The sequence below is a fragment of the Aptenodytes forsteri genome, unplaced genomic scaffold (genome assembly GCF_000699145.1).
Source record: "Aptenodytes forsteri isolate BGI_AS27 unplaced genomic scaffold, ASM69914v1 Scaffold15, whole genome shotgun sequence".
Classification (NCBI taxonomy): domain Eukaryota; kingdom Metazoa; phylum Chordata; class Aves; order Sphenisciformes; family Spheniscidae; genus Aptenodytes; species Aptenodytes forsteri.
This window is the reverse complement of record NW_008795129.1, coordinates 13114949-13131108: the sequence shown is the minus strand read 5'-3', so window position 1 is coordinate 13131108 and position 16160 is coordinate 13114949. Positions and strand designations below refer to the sequence as shown.

Here is a 16160-nt window from a genome sequence, read left to right as displayed (position 1 = left end):
ACCTGGGCCTGTGTTTAGACCAACACCATCTTCCAAGGCTTGGAAAATATTCAGAAAGCAATCTAAAGAAACATTCGCAGCCACAGGAGCCGTTAAAGTAAACATCTTAAAATGGTCTCTGGAAAGGTTTAGACACTTGTTGATAAATAACCTTTCTGGTGACTAACTGTGGCATGGCCAACCAAGTCCAAGTCTGGGATCAAATGGCAAAATTCAGTATTGTCGAGGAGAAAAAAACCTGACTCATACAAAAGCATCATTGTGATATAAAAGGGCTATCACTGGGGATAGTCATATGTTGTGAGGAGGACAGAGTGTGGTGGATCTGTGTGACCCACTGTTTTCAAGTGGTACTCCTGGATGGCTGAATCCTCCAAACTCCTGGTGCAAGCAGGGAGCTGTGGGTGACTGCTCTGTGTTGACACCTGAAGCAAATTTCTACCCCTTCCACACCCCACCTTCCTACAAGCCTTTAAGTTCAGCATCTTTCGTTTCCTCCCTTCTTGTATAGAAACCTCCTAATGCAGGCAGCCTTACTGTGAGTTTAGCTTTAGCTTCTCTCTCTGCTATAATCTGCATGTCTAGTGAGGTGTTCTGTGTTGCCTCTTGTGTAGCGTGTGTGTAACTGGCAGTCTAATGTCCTGTTGATTTGGAGAAAGCCACCAGGTTAAACCAAGAAAAGTAAGAAAAGTAAGAAAAACACTATCGGTAAAGAGTGAAGACAGCTCATCATCTGTGCCACCATGGGCCTCCAAGAGGATCACTGATTTCCATTAGCCAAAAACACAGTGACCTATAAGCTTGAAATCCAGCTCCTCTGAAAATTTGTGGTTCTTCTTTGACCCCATGTGGGACAAAGGGGAAGTACAGAGTACCACAAACTAGACATTGTGTCTGTTCAGCACCACTCACCACACCTCCACTTAGGGTGACTAGGGAAGGTTTAGGCCTTACAGCAAAGGCAAAATTGAGGAAAGTGAGCTGGGTGCAGAATTCTGGTCTAAGCCCCTGACATATAAAGGGCAAAAAGGCAAAAGCCACTTTTTGGGGAAGTTATTAATTTTTGTGTTTTACTTCAGCTAATCATTCCCCAATCAGATAATTTTGCTGTGCCTCATTGTCTACAGAACATAGTTCTAGAAGACAATGGTGTCTGCTGTCATAAGGGTATATTCCCTAAGCGAGGTTCTAGAAGACAATGGTGTCTGCTGTCATGAGTATAAGGGTATATTCCCTAAGCGAATGCACATAAGCAGAATTGAGTGATTATTAATGATGTGATATCAGGGTTTATGAACAGCTTCCCAGCATCACTAGCAAAATGGTTGTGTTTGCAGCTTAGTGATAGCTGAAGTGTAATATTCTGCATTGCTTTGTGGCAGCACCAAGCACCCTTGCAGTAGTTGCCAAACTAGCATGGAAGCCCTTGAGTAGAAAAAGGGAAGTGTTTGTGTTTCTGTGCCAGTCTAATAGTTCCTGTGTCATTCACACCTTCACAAGCAGAAGAAGGAACTGAGTACAGTTCTACGTATATGATCCAGAAAACAAGTGGTGTCCTCTGTGCACAGCTGCTCTCACAATGCCATTTCCATAGGTGTCTGGTCTTTGTTTATATTTTCAGCATAAATTATTGTTTCAGTGTGTAACTAATTCTCAGTTCTGGCTTGTTAGCTTCTTGAGCCTGCTGAATAATTGCAAGGTTAAGTTTTTTCCTTATTTGTAATCAGTATATTAGAAGTTTGGATCATGAGAATTAGCTGTGGCAGTGATGTGTTGCAAGCAAGGAGACTGATCAGACACTTTTCATTTGGGTTCTGTTCCTGAGTGCTGCTGTTATAAGTGAACTCACATAAGAGAAGCTGCCTTTTTTTTTTTTCTGGATTTTGTTTATAGTGTGATAATTTGCTTGGAATGGGTTAGAGCCCTGTTGGGTTTGATATCATATGCAATAGACTGAATTCTCAAAAAATCATGCAGCCCAACTAGGAGATGCAACAGCAATGATGTTGATCTGTCCTGCCACCGCAGCCTCCTTGGACAAGTTGTCTTCAGTTGTGCAGCTTGTTTTGGGGGGGGTGTGTGTTTTTGTTTGGGGTTTTTTTTAAGGAAAGCCAATAGCAAGGGTGGCAATTTGTGACAGTTCTAGGTGGTTCATATTGCTCAGGCTCAAGAAGCTAACTTGCTCCACTGTACTACATAAACTAAAACAAAATGTCTGCATCCCACCTAACCCATTCCTGCTAACAAGACCAGTGCTTGTAAGTGCCATGTTTTGTTTTTATTCCTCACCCTCCCATCATTTTTTTCTTTTTTGTTTGTTTGGTTTTTTTTGTTTCCGTCCATGTTCCAAACTAGTTTCTAAGCGACGCAAGGCTCACCTGAGACGCCTGGACCGGCGATGGACGCTGGGCGGGATAGTCAACAGGCAGCAGAGTCGAGGTGAATTAATAGCTTCCTATGGCACCAGCCCCTAAGGGGGCACCAAAAGCCATGCTGCAGCTTCGGCTGTTGTGCGCTGGGGTCTGCATCTTCGGCACTCTGGTAGAGAGAGGGTGAAGCTCCAGAGTTCAGATGTGGATTTCATACATGAGAGCTTGAGGGTGTCTTGGAGCCAGGGTTAGGTGCCCCAAGAGCTGAAGGCTAATAACTAAGGGTAACTGCAGTCTGACTCCTTGTGCTGCTTGGGGAAGCTCACATCTGTTGTGTTTTAACTTTGGGCATATTCGTACTCAGTCTTTCCTACCTCAGTAAGGACAAGTGATACTTTCAGGGCTATTAAAATGAGAAGAATGCCAAAAAGCCATGGTCAGAGATGTGCGCACTGGAAAAGTGCTTGATGTGGAAAGATGAGAATCATGCCAGTTTCAGTCCCCTCTCTTCCTTGCAAGCAGTGCTTGGTACTAAAGACAGACTTCTTCAGAACTTTTGGGAGCTTTTGGTGTCAGTCCTAGGTGTTTAAGATACCACCAGGAGCAGTATTTTTTTTTTTTTTAGCTTTGCTGGTCTGACAGGGAGCATGGTGGGGTGGGGGGAACACCTTGTGTTCTGAAGCTGCGTTTGGGTAAAGTCTGAGGAATCTTCCAAACCAAGCATTTCTCCAGTGCATGTGAATCATCTTTCCCAGAGTAAAGGTACCCCTTTCTATCCCCTTCTCCCCTTCTTGCAACATTGTCCAGATGTAGTATTCGTTGCACTTTAAAAAAGAAGGAGGTGGGGGGAAGCACCATTTGCACCTCTGTGTAACTTTCAGACAACCTTACTGAGGGGATGGAACCAAATGTAAGCACAAGAGAAGCTTCCCAGTTGAGGAAAAGGTGCCTTTTCCTACTAAGGAGAGAATGTACTTTTAAAGTAGCAACTTTATCTTCGCCTGGATTTGGTAGCGGTTCTATGTGCAGACTCATGTGTGTCAAGCACATACAACTTTTCAGTGACCTTTTACCTTTGCCTCAAAGTATTATTGAGGAAACCAAAATAACAAGAGGGATGTTCTTCCTACTGTAGCTTGACCCTGCAGCAACTGGAACTACTCTCAGAAGCCAAGGTCTTGCTGCTCAGCCACCAAATACACCTTGAAGGCACCAAAAAAACCCAACCCATAAGCACACATGCTGGCTTGTGAAAAAGAACTTTGTGTTTATTTCTGTACCCCAAGAGTTTGGGAGCTACTTATTTTGCATTGTCAAACTCTGCCAGATACTTCCTGGCAATTTAACTGGGGGAATTTCTGGGAATCAGTTTTCTAAACAATTTGCTTACTAGTTTAAACAAATATATCCTTTCATATTCATACCATATTGCAAACGAAGCTCCATAAAATATTAAGACTGCATGATCAGTCCCTTAGCATAGTTGACTGGTAATACTCAAGAACCTAAGTTGCATTCCCAGGTTTTCCCTCTTGCACTCTTATGCCCCCATCTGTGTGCATCTTCTCCAGACCTGCCCTCTGACCACTATCACAGTGTCTTCCCTGGCAGTCTTCCCCACCACAGGCTCCCCTAGTCTCTTCCATCCCTGACTTCTTGCTCCATAACAGTTTCTTCCCTATTAGGCCCAAGCAGTGCTGGGTTTTTGAGTGAGTTGGAGAATATGTGCTTTATCTCAAACTAAATCTCAGCACTTGAACTTGGCATGAACTGCAGCATCTCAAGGTTTGGGGCACCCTCCATGGCTGAGCTGCTTCTATAACCTCTCTCCAATGCATTTTAGCCACAGCTAGCCAGGCTGGCTAAAAATGAGCTGTTTAATGTCATCTGACGTAGTAGGTTAGGGAGCTCTTACAGGAGCAGGCTGATTGGAAGTAAAGACAGTGATTTGAGTACTTGGGGGGGCAGGTTGGAGACAGCGTCTGGCATAGCTGCAGCCTGTACAGACATCTACCCCTTCCAAACTGCAGTTGTTGAATGTATGAGTCTCTCTGTGTGTCCGGCCCGCTGCTCTCTAACAGATCACAGTTTATGTGAGGTCAGGAGAGATTCTTTCTCCCTCTTCCCCTCCCATCCCAGCCCAAAAGGCTTCTAACAAGGCCAAATTTGGGTGGGTTTGCACAGAAATGACAGAATGCATGAAGTGTACACACACACACCCCTGCCAACCTTCAAGTCCGTGCTCCAAAGCACAGAAGAACTAGAGCTGCTCAAATAGGAGGTTGCCAGAATTCTTCAATGCAGGCAAAACAGCTTCCCCTCCCCCACTTGGCCTCTTTCTTGGAAATAAATTCAATTAAACATTTCGGCTGAAATTCTTCCCACCCAGCAATATTCTGCTTGAGATAGTCCCTGCTGTTGGAAGGGTTAGCTCCAACAGTTCACTGGAGTTTAAAAGCAAGCTGTAAAGGATGCTTCCCTTTATATTTATGCTTGGGTACCACTAATAAGCCTTTTTACTGGCTAGGTCTATGATAGAACCGCTTAAAAGCTGCAACTGAAGGATTAAGCATTGTTTCTGAAGGCCAGGATTTTCTAAGTGACTTGGATATTAAAAATGCTGGAAAAGCCTGAGTGCAGAAGGAAAGGGTGTTTGCTTCCCTGTTACAGACTGCCTAGTGGGGGAGAATTATCAGGGGTTAACATATGGCTTATTTATTTCTACCCTTTCCAAAGCCATTTGAAGAGGCTAAGCATCCCCGAAATTCAGATATTTGGGAGCAATGTTACCAGATCTCTGAATAAGAAACATGAAAGACAAATTATTGACTATCATGGTAGGGCTCCTTTTTTAAAGCTGAAAAAAAAACTGCCAAGAGAACAGCTGTAATCTGTTTTTACAAAGAGAAACAGATGACATTTGTTGCTGAACTTCTCTTTAAAATGGTCCATGGTGTGCCCAGATCTAAGAGATTACATTGGTTTGTTTCTTACGTAGTTGCAGAGCTTGTTGTTGGGGTTTTTTTAGAATGTTAAATGTTTTTAAATGTGGTACACTTTCTAAACTTTTGTCTATACTTTATGAAACTCCAGTAATACAAATATGGATTGTGAGGAGAAGCCTGAATGTTTGTACTTTTCCTCAGTCCTGGCACTTAGACCTGCAAGCTGCAGAGTTCATGTTCTCTTGTACTGAGTAAAATGCTAATTCTACACATGCATTTATTTGGAACTTCCCCTGGAAGAGGACTTAAGATTGTTTACAGGCTAATTTAATGAGAAGTCATTTGTGCTATTACAGTTTGATTGGGAAAAGTGGGGGTTTACGTGCCTGTTTTATATGCCAGATATTTGACAAAAGTTATTGCTGCTTTGGTTTTGTAACTGGAGCTGTTACAGTGCAGAAAAGTACTTTAAAGTTATTCATACCAACAATATAGTGACATATGAGCTGAATTTCTGCCAAATGAGCCTATTATTTAAGAGTAGCTGCTAGCACAAGAAACAAGCTATTCAATGAAAGAGTTAAAGTTAGAACTTGGAAACTATAGGTCTTCCTACTGCTTGCCTAACTTATGGAGAGAGAGAGCTTGATGGGAAGAGATGGACGGAGTGTAGAGGGAAGGCAGCCATGTAACCCAGTGGTCTTGATAACTTGAACCCCATCTCCTAGCCCGGGTGGGTCATTCTGCAGCCAGTTTTCTAGCTGTGGAAAGAGCCCTCAATCAGTACTGGTAATCCAGCTTGGCTGGTGTGCTCATGCACTCTTACCCTTTCGAGCATCCCACCAGAGCAGCTTTGCCCTCTTTGGCAGCCCCTTCATTACCCACAGGACTTCTCCCTTTGTTTCCACTCTTTTTCCCTGCTTGTCCTTGATGCTGGTGAAACGTTTGTCTTACAGCACGAGGCTGCTTTGCTGTGCTAAATCAAACCAGCACAGAGCAGCTTCAGACTTAGTTTGTTCGTTCTTTTTTTTTTTTCTTTCCTCCTCTGTGCTCCAAGGAAAGTAGTAAATGTTTATTGCCCCTTGCTGGTTGAAGAGTATGTGCAATACAGAACTGTTTAGAAGAAATGCCATTACTGTTTTTTTCTATCTGTTGCCATGAGGTTTTCTGTTGTTTAAAAAAAAAAAGGGGGGGGGAGGGACAAAGGCTGAAGAGCTCCTGTCTGCAGATGAACACATTTGATAACTCTGGACAGTTATTTTCTCTGCTGAATATTTAGATAAGTAAAACACAGTCCATGTTGAATTAATGCTTCGCTTTCTGGAACAGCGAGACTTTTTCCAGAAGCAGGTCTGACAAAGGGGGGTGGAGCGGAGGAGTGGGGGAGGGCGAGTGCAGACTGCTGACTGAGGGGAAAGTATTTTGAAAGAAAAAATTCTTCTGTGGTTTGGAAGATGTAGGGTTGGGGCTGTTGCATTTTGCTGAGAAATCATTAATTGGTTAATTTCTAGCCCAATTCCCCCCTATCCCCATCCCTACTGGCATTTCAAACAAGGATGGGGTCACAGAAAGTTGGGGGCATGTACAAACACCAGCTGAGCAAAGGAAATTACTCCCTTACTTGGTTGGCTCCTGAAGTGCTGCAGATAACTTCCACACTTATTTATGGAGGCAGAAAAGAGCAAACTTATAAAATATAGGTGAAGGAGAGGTATGTGAAACAGGGCGCCTAGAACTTGGAAGCAGAAACTTAGGAGCGCTGGCCATTTGCCTGGGAGAGATGAGACTGATTATGCAGGGCTGGAAATGTGCATGGTATTTTAGCTGCTTAAAGGCAAGGTTCCTGTCCCAAATAGTTTACAGCCTAAACAAAGAGAACGAGATCTGTGCATCAAAGGAGTCTGGGCAAGTGGCAATTTGGCATGCGTCTTATTACAACTGAAAGGTTTTTCCACAGTGGAAAGCGATATTTATTTGGTATTTTTAAAAGCTTTTAGAGAAGGACTAAAACTAAGCTTGTTTGGCAAGGCAGGAAGTCAGAGGAGGTAGGGCTTATTTTAGGAAGGATTTGAGAGTTTCAGGTTATTTGATACCACAGAGAAGGCAGCCTACTCAGGTTGATGAGGCATCATAAGAAAGGCATGGGGCTGAGTGGGAAAAGATGAAAGGATTTGGAGGAGTGGGAAATCCAAAGGGAGCAGAACATGTGAGCGTGTGTAGTAGGATACTAAAGCAAGGCACAGCACACAGGCTTGAAAATTCAAGATGGGACAACTGAATTGGGTGTACACTGGGTAGGAGTCTGGCTGAAGTACCAGAGTGCTGCTGTGCCAAGAGCCTTGGGTAAGAGCAGTGTGCTGAAAGGCTGGGAAGGGAACAAAGGAGGCAGGAGGTGGCTGTGGTGGCTGTGCAAAAGAGGTTGAAGGGCCAGATCAGGGCTCTAGCGGTGAAGAGCAGCAGTGATAGAGGATTTTGAAGATGTTGGGGAAAGGAACCGTTACCTTGGTGATAGACTAGGAGGAATCTGAAATAAGCAGTGCCAAGGGAATCGGGGAGATTGAATAAGGAAGATTTGGAAAGCGCTACTGAAGCTCTACATTACAACTCGAGCAGTAAAACCGTAGGTCTGCTTTCCTTGACCTGACAGTAAGTATAAATCCAGACAGCCAGAGGAGGGACCAAGTTGCCTTCTCAAAACACCTCATAACTTTAATGTGTAGTATGTGTGTGCAAAAGCGCATGTGTAAAATCCGAAATTCTGGTTTGACAGATGGGATTGGAGGAGCCTCACGGGCTCTCAAGTTCAGTGTCTTGCTCTGTCAGACAATTAGGTACAGTTTCTTCAGGAACGGATGGAGCTTCATCTTAGCTGTTTTGAGGTTTTTCCTGTGGAAGATGTGTCTTAGCGGGTCACCTGATAATGGAAAATGCCATGCCCAATGCCTAAAAATTTTTTGAGATTCCCCTTTTACTAGTAGACAGAAATACAGCAGGTGAAACAAAAAAAAAGCCTATTTGGGTATATGCTGATTAAAGGGGGTGGACATGGGATGGACATGTCTGCTGACTCTTTAATTACAAGCTATTATCCTACTCAAAAGAAAAAAACACAAAGCGCTGTTGTCATGGTCTGCCATTATGCAAAAATAAATGTCATTGGCATTAAGTCCTCCTAAACTTTAACAAGTTAAATGTAGCATCCCTAGTTTTTCTGCAACCAGGATGTTGTATCATAGCCATTGAACAGGCTGGGTGAGATGGAAGAAATATTTCACTGCACTATGGCTGCAAAGGTGACATTTTACTACTGAATGAGCATTGCCAAGGTGCCTACAGGTCATCTTGGTCTGCTGTAAATCACGATAGCTTAAGAGCTGTATTATAAATCCTATTTATGCAAAAAGTTGCACTTTATTAATCTGCATCTTAAAATAGGTGAGAGAAGATGTGTGGGCACTCTTAAATTATCCTAGCCTGCTTTTAGATCAAGTTTCATATGGGTTGCCTTGACTCTGCTTCCAGCAGTCTCAGGATTAGGCCTTTGTCCTCAAAATTAAGTGAAGCTGCATTGAAACTGGCCTGGCTTAGTACAGAGAAGTTTTACACAGAGTTTGTGGTGCTACCACTAAAAGAACCAGTCTCACCTTCCCCAGCATCTTCCCTTCTCCTTTATGCTCATGCAGATCTGCAATGAACCAAACCAGGCTTGGGGTCATACTAACTTTTCCTTGGTCAGGTTGGCTTCAAGTCCATCTCACAGCAGGGTCATGAACTCTGCAAGGAGAGGTGGCGGGTTCAAGGCAGGACAAAGAAAGGAGAAGGGAACGGTCTCAGCTGCTGCAGCACTATGCGTTCATTCATAAACTGTGTTTTTAAAGCAGGTTTTTAGTTTTAAAGCTACGGCTATTTGAGTATAGGAAAGGCTCAGCTTGGCAGAGCACTGTTATGTTGCTGGAGGGGATGCAAAATCGTTGTGTTTGATGGTTTGGCATTTTTTTCTCCTAACAGCCATGGAAGGGCATTAGATGTCTGTGGCTTGTGAAGGAGTGACCCATAACTCTGAAATACATCTGGCTTCCTTGTACCAGGTCTGCTGAAAATAGCATGGTTGCGTATGTCTGTACAAACCACGTACTATACATAGCTGTAATGCAGGGCATTGTGCAGCTCAAATGCCTTGTCCAGTATATATGCACACCTCTCAGCTGGACTGCAGCAACCTCTGCTATGCTTGCTGGGGGGAAATCTCAGTTGCTAGAAAAAGCCCTCTCTGTAGTATTGTGGGCTGTTAGAAGGACATGGGAACTATCCTCTGCGGTCCACACTTTTTTCCCAGTGATCCACCAGGATCTGTCTCTATTTTGGCCCCAAGCCTCTACTGTCTTTCTTCAGGAGACTTTAGGTAGAACCAGAGTTAAAGAGAAGCCTGCTGTTCTTTGGGGAGGAGAAAAGGAAGGAGGATAAAGATTGATAGGGAAGTGAGGTTTTGGAATAACTAGTGGACTGAGCACTGGGCTGCCAGGGTGTCTGGGAGGGCTGGGCAGAGCACAGCTACAAGTGGGTATTATGAGTTGGGTAGTCCAAACAGTACAGAAATCCTTGTTGTGCATGTTTTAAATAGTGTCTGTGTCCAGGGAGGGGGCAGAATGACACATACTAATCCTTTCCTTCCAAGCTAAGTGGGTTGCAGTTGGTTAATGCATGATGTGACAGACTTGTATCGTAGCTCTTTGCCAAACAGGCTTTGTTTCTTCATGCATGCCTTGTTCAGATTTACTAGTGCAGCTGAATTTCCAGTAAAGGTACCTCTTTCAGTTCAGCTGGGGAAGGTATCTTTGACCTGCAAATTAGAAGTAAAGAAATATAAGTGAAGTTGGCTAATTGAGCTATTAACAGATCTCTGGGTGTCACGCATTAAGAACAGAGGTGCCTTTATGCCATTTTCAGAAGATCTTCAAGGGGAGTAGAATTCTCATCCCATTATTTCCAAAGTGCGGCCTTTTAGCTGATGTATGCTTTGTAGCATGTAGTGAAGGTTATTCTGCCCACTTGACCTTAACGGTGAAGTTGATGTAATGGAAGCTGCAGCTGGGGAATACAAATTATACTTTTGTTTGCATTTTTTTGCTAGTAATTGTTAAGTCAAAACTTAATGAATGAAAATTAAACACTTTCGTATTCTCTGTAGATCTGAGCATACAACTTTGGTAGGTCTGGGATGGTTCACTGACTTGTGTTTTATACCATTGCCAGTCATAGTATCTGAATGAAACTAGCATGATATTTCAGATTTGTCATCTGTGCTAAGTCTTTCCAGTAACTTTATGTATCGTTCATGAAGTGTCAAATGTCATCCCTGAAATCTTGAATAGTAATCTGATATGTTGAATGCTACATCAATCCTCTTAAGTGACACATCCACTGAAAGCTCCACTGCTGCCTTCAGCAAATCTTGATTTATACAAAATATCCACTGGCTAGAGATAGTCTTTGAGAAGCAAAACAGAATTACTCTTTGGTTGCAAGGGGGCCCATATCTCCAGAATACCGTTTAAGTTACAAACCTCATGTATATTTGTGGTATCCCCTGCACCACTGAAAGAAACCAAACGTGTGTAATCTTGGAAATGGCTGTAATTTTTGCTGTGAAAGCACTTCGCAAGGCAAAATTGTAATGGTGGCTTCCTGGTTTTGATCTGTAGGCTTAAAAATAGAACCGCTAAACAAAAACATTGTAGGACCCTCTTTTCTAAGTGAATTTTTAACACTTTTGGTTGTCTTGCTTCATGGAAGAACTTTTTTCCCTCTCTTCCCTTCCTACTTTCATTCAGTCTCTTTTTCCCCTCCCTCTGTGTAGGGAGGAATCACCTGAAAGCTCTCCTCTCAAAGAGCAGTAGTCTTGAGTTGAAAGCCACAAGACTGAAGATCTAAGCAACAGAGGTGCTCATGGGCAGGCTAAGACAGTGGCAGCTCAGAAAAGCCCACCAGTCTCACCTGTGCATCCCAGTGTCACAGTACTTGGATGGGGCTCCATCCTCCTTAGCAATTCAGTGTTTCAGTTTCTAGAGCTGTGAATGGCCAGTGTCTCTGGTCATTCAGAGCCACTGATGGGTGGTATCGAGTGTGGTGTGTGCAAGGCAGCAAGGGGTGAGAGCAGCAACACGCAAAGCAGTAATCTCAATACTGGGGGCAGAGTGCTGCTCAAGATCAGTCTCTCTCCTCAGTAAACCTGAGCAATGGTGTAAAGCTCAGGAAAGACGCTGAAGCACACTCAGCTGAGGATGTGGCTTCTCCATCCAGCTGGCACCTGTTTTTTCAATGTGCCACCTCAGCAGCATGGTCAGTCCTTCCTGGCCTCTTTCAGCCAGAATGAGAGGAGTTGGAGGATATCTCTGTTCTTCTGCCTTACCTTGAAACTAACTGGAAGGGAAGTCCAGGAGTCGGTGGCTGGGAGGAAGGCGGTAATCAACAGGTAGAGCAGTGATGTGTGCCCACATGCATGGCTGCAGGCCCAGAAGTTGTGTTTGCAGAAGTTGCTGGCTCTTGTAGTAGCTTGCATGGATCTGTTGTCCTTTTCCCTGGCAAGCCACTCATCTATACTTGGAATGGAGAGAGTGGGTTTGTGTAGGGGAGGAAGGGATCTAATGTTTGGGTTCTAGTTTGCAAAGGACCCTCACCCCAAGCTTTGATTTTTCCCTTGAATGATCAGACTCCAGAATGCTGTTGGGGTTGATGGGTGACCACTGTCTCAATTTCTCACACAGGAGAAGTCCTGCTGGAGCAGGAGTTTGGAAGTCTGTGTTGAAATCCAGGAGTGAGCACCTCACTCGTGGCCTCCTACCCTGTCCTCTGCAGAAGGAGGGAGGTCACATCCCTGAAGAGTGAGACCACACTGCCCAGCAAGAGGAGCTGAATTGCTGGCTTTAGCTGCAGCAAGGACTGCTGTTTATGTGGAGGGAAAATAAGATAAACAGAGAAACTACTGTTGCAGCTGTAGTGGCAAGGGTGAACTCTGATAGCCTGGGTTATAAAGCTGCTTTGGTATGGGGGAGAGACAAAGCAGGGCCTTCTTCTAGTGTCCAGCAAACATGTGGCTTAGTTCTTTATTACTGTCCTAGAAACATCACTGGAAGTGTCTGAAGCAATGTGTATCTGGACAGTGCTGCAGCTCTGCACACCCGAACTTTCCCTTGGCCCTCTCCTCTCAGGGACAAGATCTAGCTGTCCAGGGATCTTCTGCAGTTCAGTTTAGTGCTTGGGGCTTTGCATGCAGTGGAAACTGGGCATGTAACTCCTTCAGCAGCAGTCACTTGAAATAGAGGAAAAATGAGTCCGCCTTTACTGTGCAGAGCAGAAACCCAGCTAGGAAAACTGTCCTGTGACTTTGAAGCCAGGTTTCATTAGTTGGGTTTCATTCATCAGGCCCCATCTTGTAGCAGAATATTTTTGTGGGGAAGGTATCATATCCTGATGGTGCTAATTACAAACTAGCTGGAGTTCCTTACCAGTGATAAAACAGCTAAAGCAGCCCTCCTAGGGGAGAGCAGGAGAGAGTATTTTCCTCTTGGAGGCAAAGGTTTTGACAGGTTTTACCCCATCAGAATTAGAAGGATCCAAATGCGACCCGTCGAGGGAAGTTGACTTCAGAGATGTAGCTTTGCTGAATTTTCTGCCATCGGATGCTCTGCCAACATTTTTTCCCCCCTTTCTGAGGTATTATTTCTTACTTTGTCTCAGTAAGGTTTTTTTTTTCTTTAAAGTTTCCACGCTTTGCCCAGCAACAAAATGCAGTTGAGCCACAAAACCAAACAGATGGTTGGGTCTGCTTCACTCTCTCCAAAAGAGTGTTTGCCTCAAGCCGCTGCAACCTTTTCATAGCTCCTTTGTTTTGCAGTGATCAGGGGCTCTGGCTTCACTTAATTTCCTGCCCGTACCTGTGCACTGACAACCCTCTATTTGTTCCTGGCCGTGCCTTGTTGTGACTGCCAGTAGAAAGTGCTAGGAAGGTCAGCTGGGGTGCGCTTTATTGCCTGCTTTTTGATCTAGCTACAGAAACATATGCGTTACATGCACTGTAGCTTGGGTTCAGGAGAGGGGTTTGGTAATGCTTTCTGCGTCTGCCGCTGCAGAGCAAGACGTTCACATTTCAATGCCAGTTGTAACTTTTTTTTAAGCTAACAGAGGAAAAGGCTGACCTTGAGTGTGATGGAGATGCTACAGTAAATGACTCCTGGTGGGTGGAGGAAGATGCTGAGAAAGTGTCTGTTCTGCTCTGCTCATTGGCTTGCTCTCAGCAAGTCTGCTCACCTCTGCCCGGATGGGAAGGGGATAACCGATGGAGATGAATAGGGATGCTAAGTTTTTGGCTCAAACACCATACTTGATATGTAGCCTGTGCTTTTGAAGTATGTGTCTTAAGTTCTGGCCGTCCTTTTCCACTGCCACCTGTGTATTTCTCTGGAGTGAGGTCTAGCAAAAGTATGTTTGCAAAACACTTCACAACCCATAAATACAAGATGCTGTATGGTCTCCTGTCAAATGCAAAACCTTTACATTCTTTTGTCGCTTTTTTTTAAAGCTGTTTCAAGCTCGTTGCTGTAGACCCACACTGTTTGAGAGGTGCAAGGAGAGCAGCGTGATGGGCCAGCTCCTCTGAGTTGGGGAGCATCGGTCTCTCTCGGGATGCAGGGCTCGGGTTTCAGTAACACAATGCTTTGTGCAGCCATGTGCGTGTTCAAAAGAGCCAACTGGCTGGAGCTCCTGCGGTGACGCTTGGCTGATTTGGCAGCCGGGTTGATTCTGTCAAGTTACAGTATGGGAGTTAAGTCCAGCTTCAAATCCTCTCCCTTACCCGCTCGAGGAACTTGGGGGGGTGGGGGGAGAAGGGGCGGGAAGAAGGGGGGAAGCTCTCTGGGGCCTTTGTGTCATTATTGGCATGGAAACACTTTGTGATTATCAGCAGCAGAGTAGTGGCAAGGGGCTGATTATCTATCATGTCGTCAGCATAAATAATCAGTGGGCCCCTGAGCAGGGCTCCGCCTTTTGTAATGGCTCCACGTAATCACTGCATAACAGTTTAAAAGCAAGCAGAACAGAAAAACAGCTGGACTAATTCTGACCCTAACTGATGTTGCCTTTTCTCCCCTCACTAGAAGAGAAATATGTCACTATCCAGCCATACGCCAGCCAGGGGAAGGATGAGATTGGGTTCGAAAAAGGGGTCACCGTGGAGGTCATCCAAAAGAACCTGGAAGGATGGTGGTACATAAGGTAAAGAAGCCATGCAGCCAGATTGCTGCAGAACCTGTGACAATGAGCTTTTCTGATCATTCACTTAATGCTAGCATTTAAATAATTCTGTAGCTGGGCAAGGAAGCCCAAATTGTTCATAATGCCTCTTGAAGAAATGTAAAGAAAAGGCTAAGACGATACAATGGTGATTAAAGTAACACTACAGTGTCTGCAAAAGCTGTGGACCGTTCCAGTGGGGAAATTCCTGAACTTGTAGATTTTTTTTTTTTCTTCCTTCAAGTTAAAAACCCATATCTGAGTTAAGATCTGTGAGACCTAACAAGGCTTTCTGTTATGTGTAATTTTCATGCGTTTCCAGTATAAGAGTTATTCTGCAACATGTTTAAATCTATTTATAGCAATGCTGAAACACTGATTGTGATCTCTTGAGCTGTTTAGGGCAGGTAGTGCTATTTTCAGGGATACGAGAGACCAGTTTGCTGGCTGTAGCCCTTTTCCAAGCTTACTGATGGTTTCAACTAATTTGCCTGATTTCTGTCCATATTAGATATTCTAAATGTAAAGGGCAGGCAAAGTTTATCATTGTGTATCAAACTTTGTGTTTGGAACAGCAGTCATAGAGGAGACTTGTGACTTAAGAATCCCCTTTTCAAATGTTTATGGAGAGAATGTAGGTTAGGTGTGTCTCAGACAGTGATATAAGGTGTCAGGATGAGTACTTAATGAGAGCTTTATCCATCTAGGCTCATGCAGCACTTAGGTTTTAGTGCTCTTTCATGATTCTGCCCCTTGTTTTGTAGCTATGCGTGAATCCGGCAGTGCTGTGACATCCCCTCTCTTTAAACAAGATGTGATACAACAGGTAGCTTAAAAACAGAGGTTTATCTCTCGGGCAGTGCAAAACATCTCATCTAGTCATCTTTTTCCATTCAGCTTGTAATTATAGTGATTAGTTTTTCCCCTTTCCCTCCCCAAGCCATAACTTGCTTTTGTTTGAATTCTGCTTGATTTATCAGCTATGAATGAGGACTATGAAAATGCTGACTGAAGCAATGTTGTTGTTGTTCTTAATGTCCCTCACTTAGAAAACTGATTTTTTTTTTTTTTCTTTTCCTTCTATCTAATGCTCCCATAGAGGGAATAGGCTAATAAAGATAGCAGTGGAGCCAGGAAGGCACTCTAGATAGGAGGAACTCAAAAATGCCTGGGTCTGGTCAGGTCACATTTTTTTCCTCCTTTAATCATTCACAGAAGTGGAATCCAAAGTTGCAGATAGAGGAATCAAGAGCACATAGGTTTTCTGAGGGGAGAAACATTGCGAGATATCTTTAGTTTATTTTGGTATTCTTCTGAAATGCAGCCTTATTACTACTGTAGGTTCCCCTTTGCCATATTAACAGTTCTACAATAAGCAGAATTTCTTCCCCCCCCCCCCCCCCTTTTCCTCACATGCTCCTTTGGGCTAACCCAAAACACACGTTTTTCTGTATAGCAGAAGTGCATTCTGGTGGACAGTGACACTTTGTCCTGGTTTTGGCAGGGATAGAGTTAATTTTCTTTCTAGTAGCTGGTACAGTGTTTTGGATTTAGGATG

The 16160-nt window shown here is 44.0% G+C and overlaps 1 protein-coding gene across 1 annotated transcript in view; it reads left to right on the top strand.

The window, feature by feature from the left end:
* SH3PXD2A (SH3 and PX domains 2A) overlaps positions 1-16160 on the top strand; it is a 217169-nt gene that overhangs the window by 189253 nt on the left and 11756 nt on the right. Inside the window, exons 9-10 of the mRNA XM_009277841.2 lie at positions 2356-2439; positions 14467-14584. Coding sequence (XP_009276116.2) covers positions 2356-2439; positions 14467-14584 — 202 coding nt within the window. The remainder of the gene's footprint in view (positions 1-2355; positions 2440-14466; positions 14585-16160) is intronic.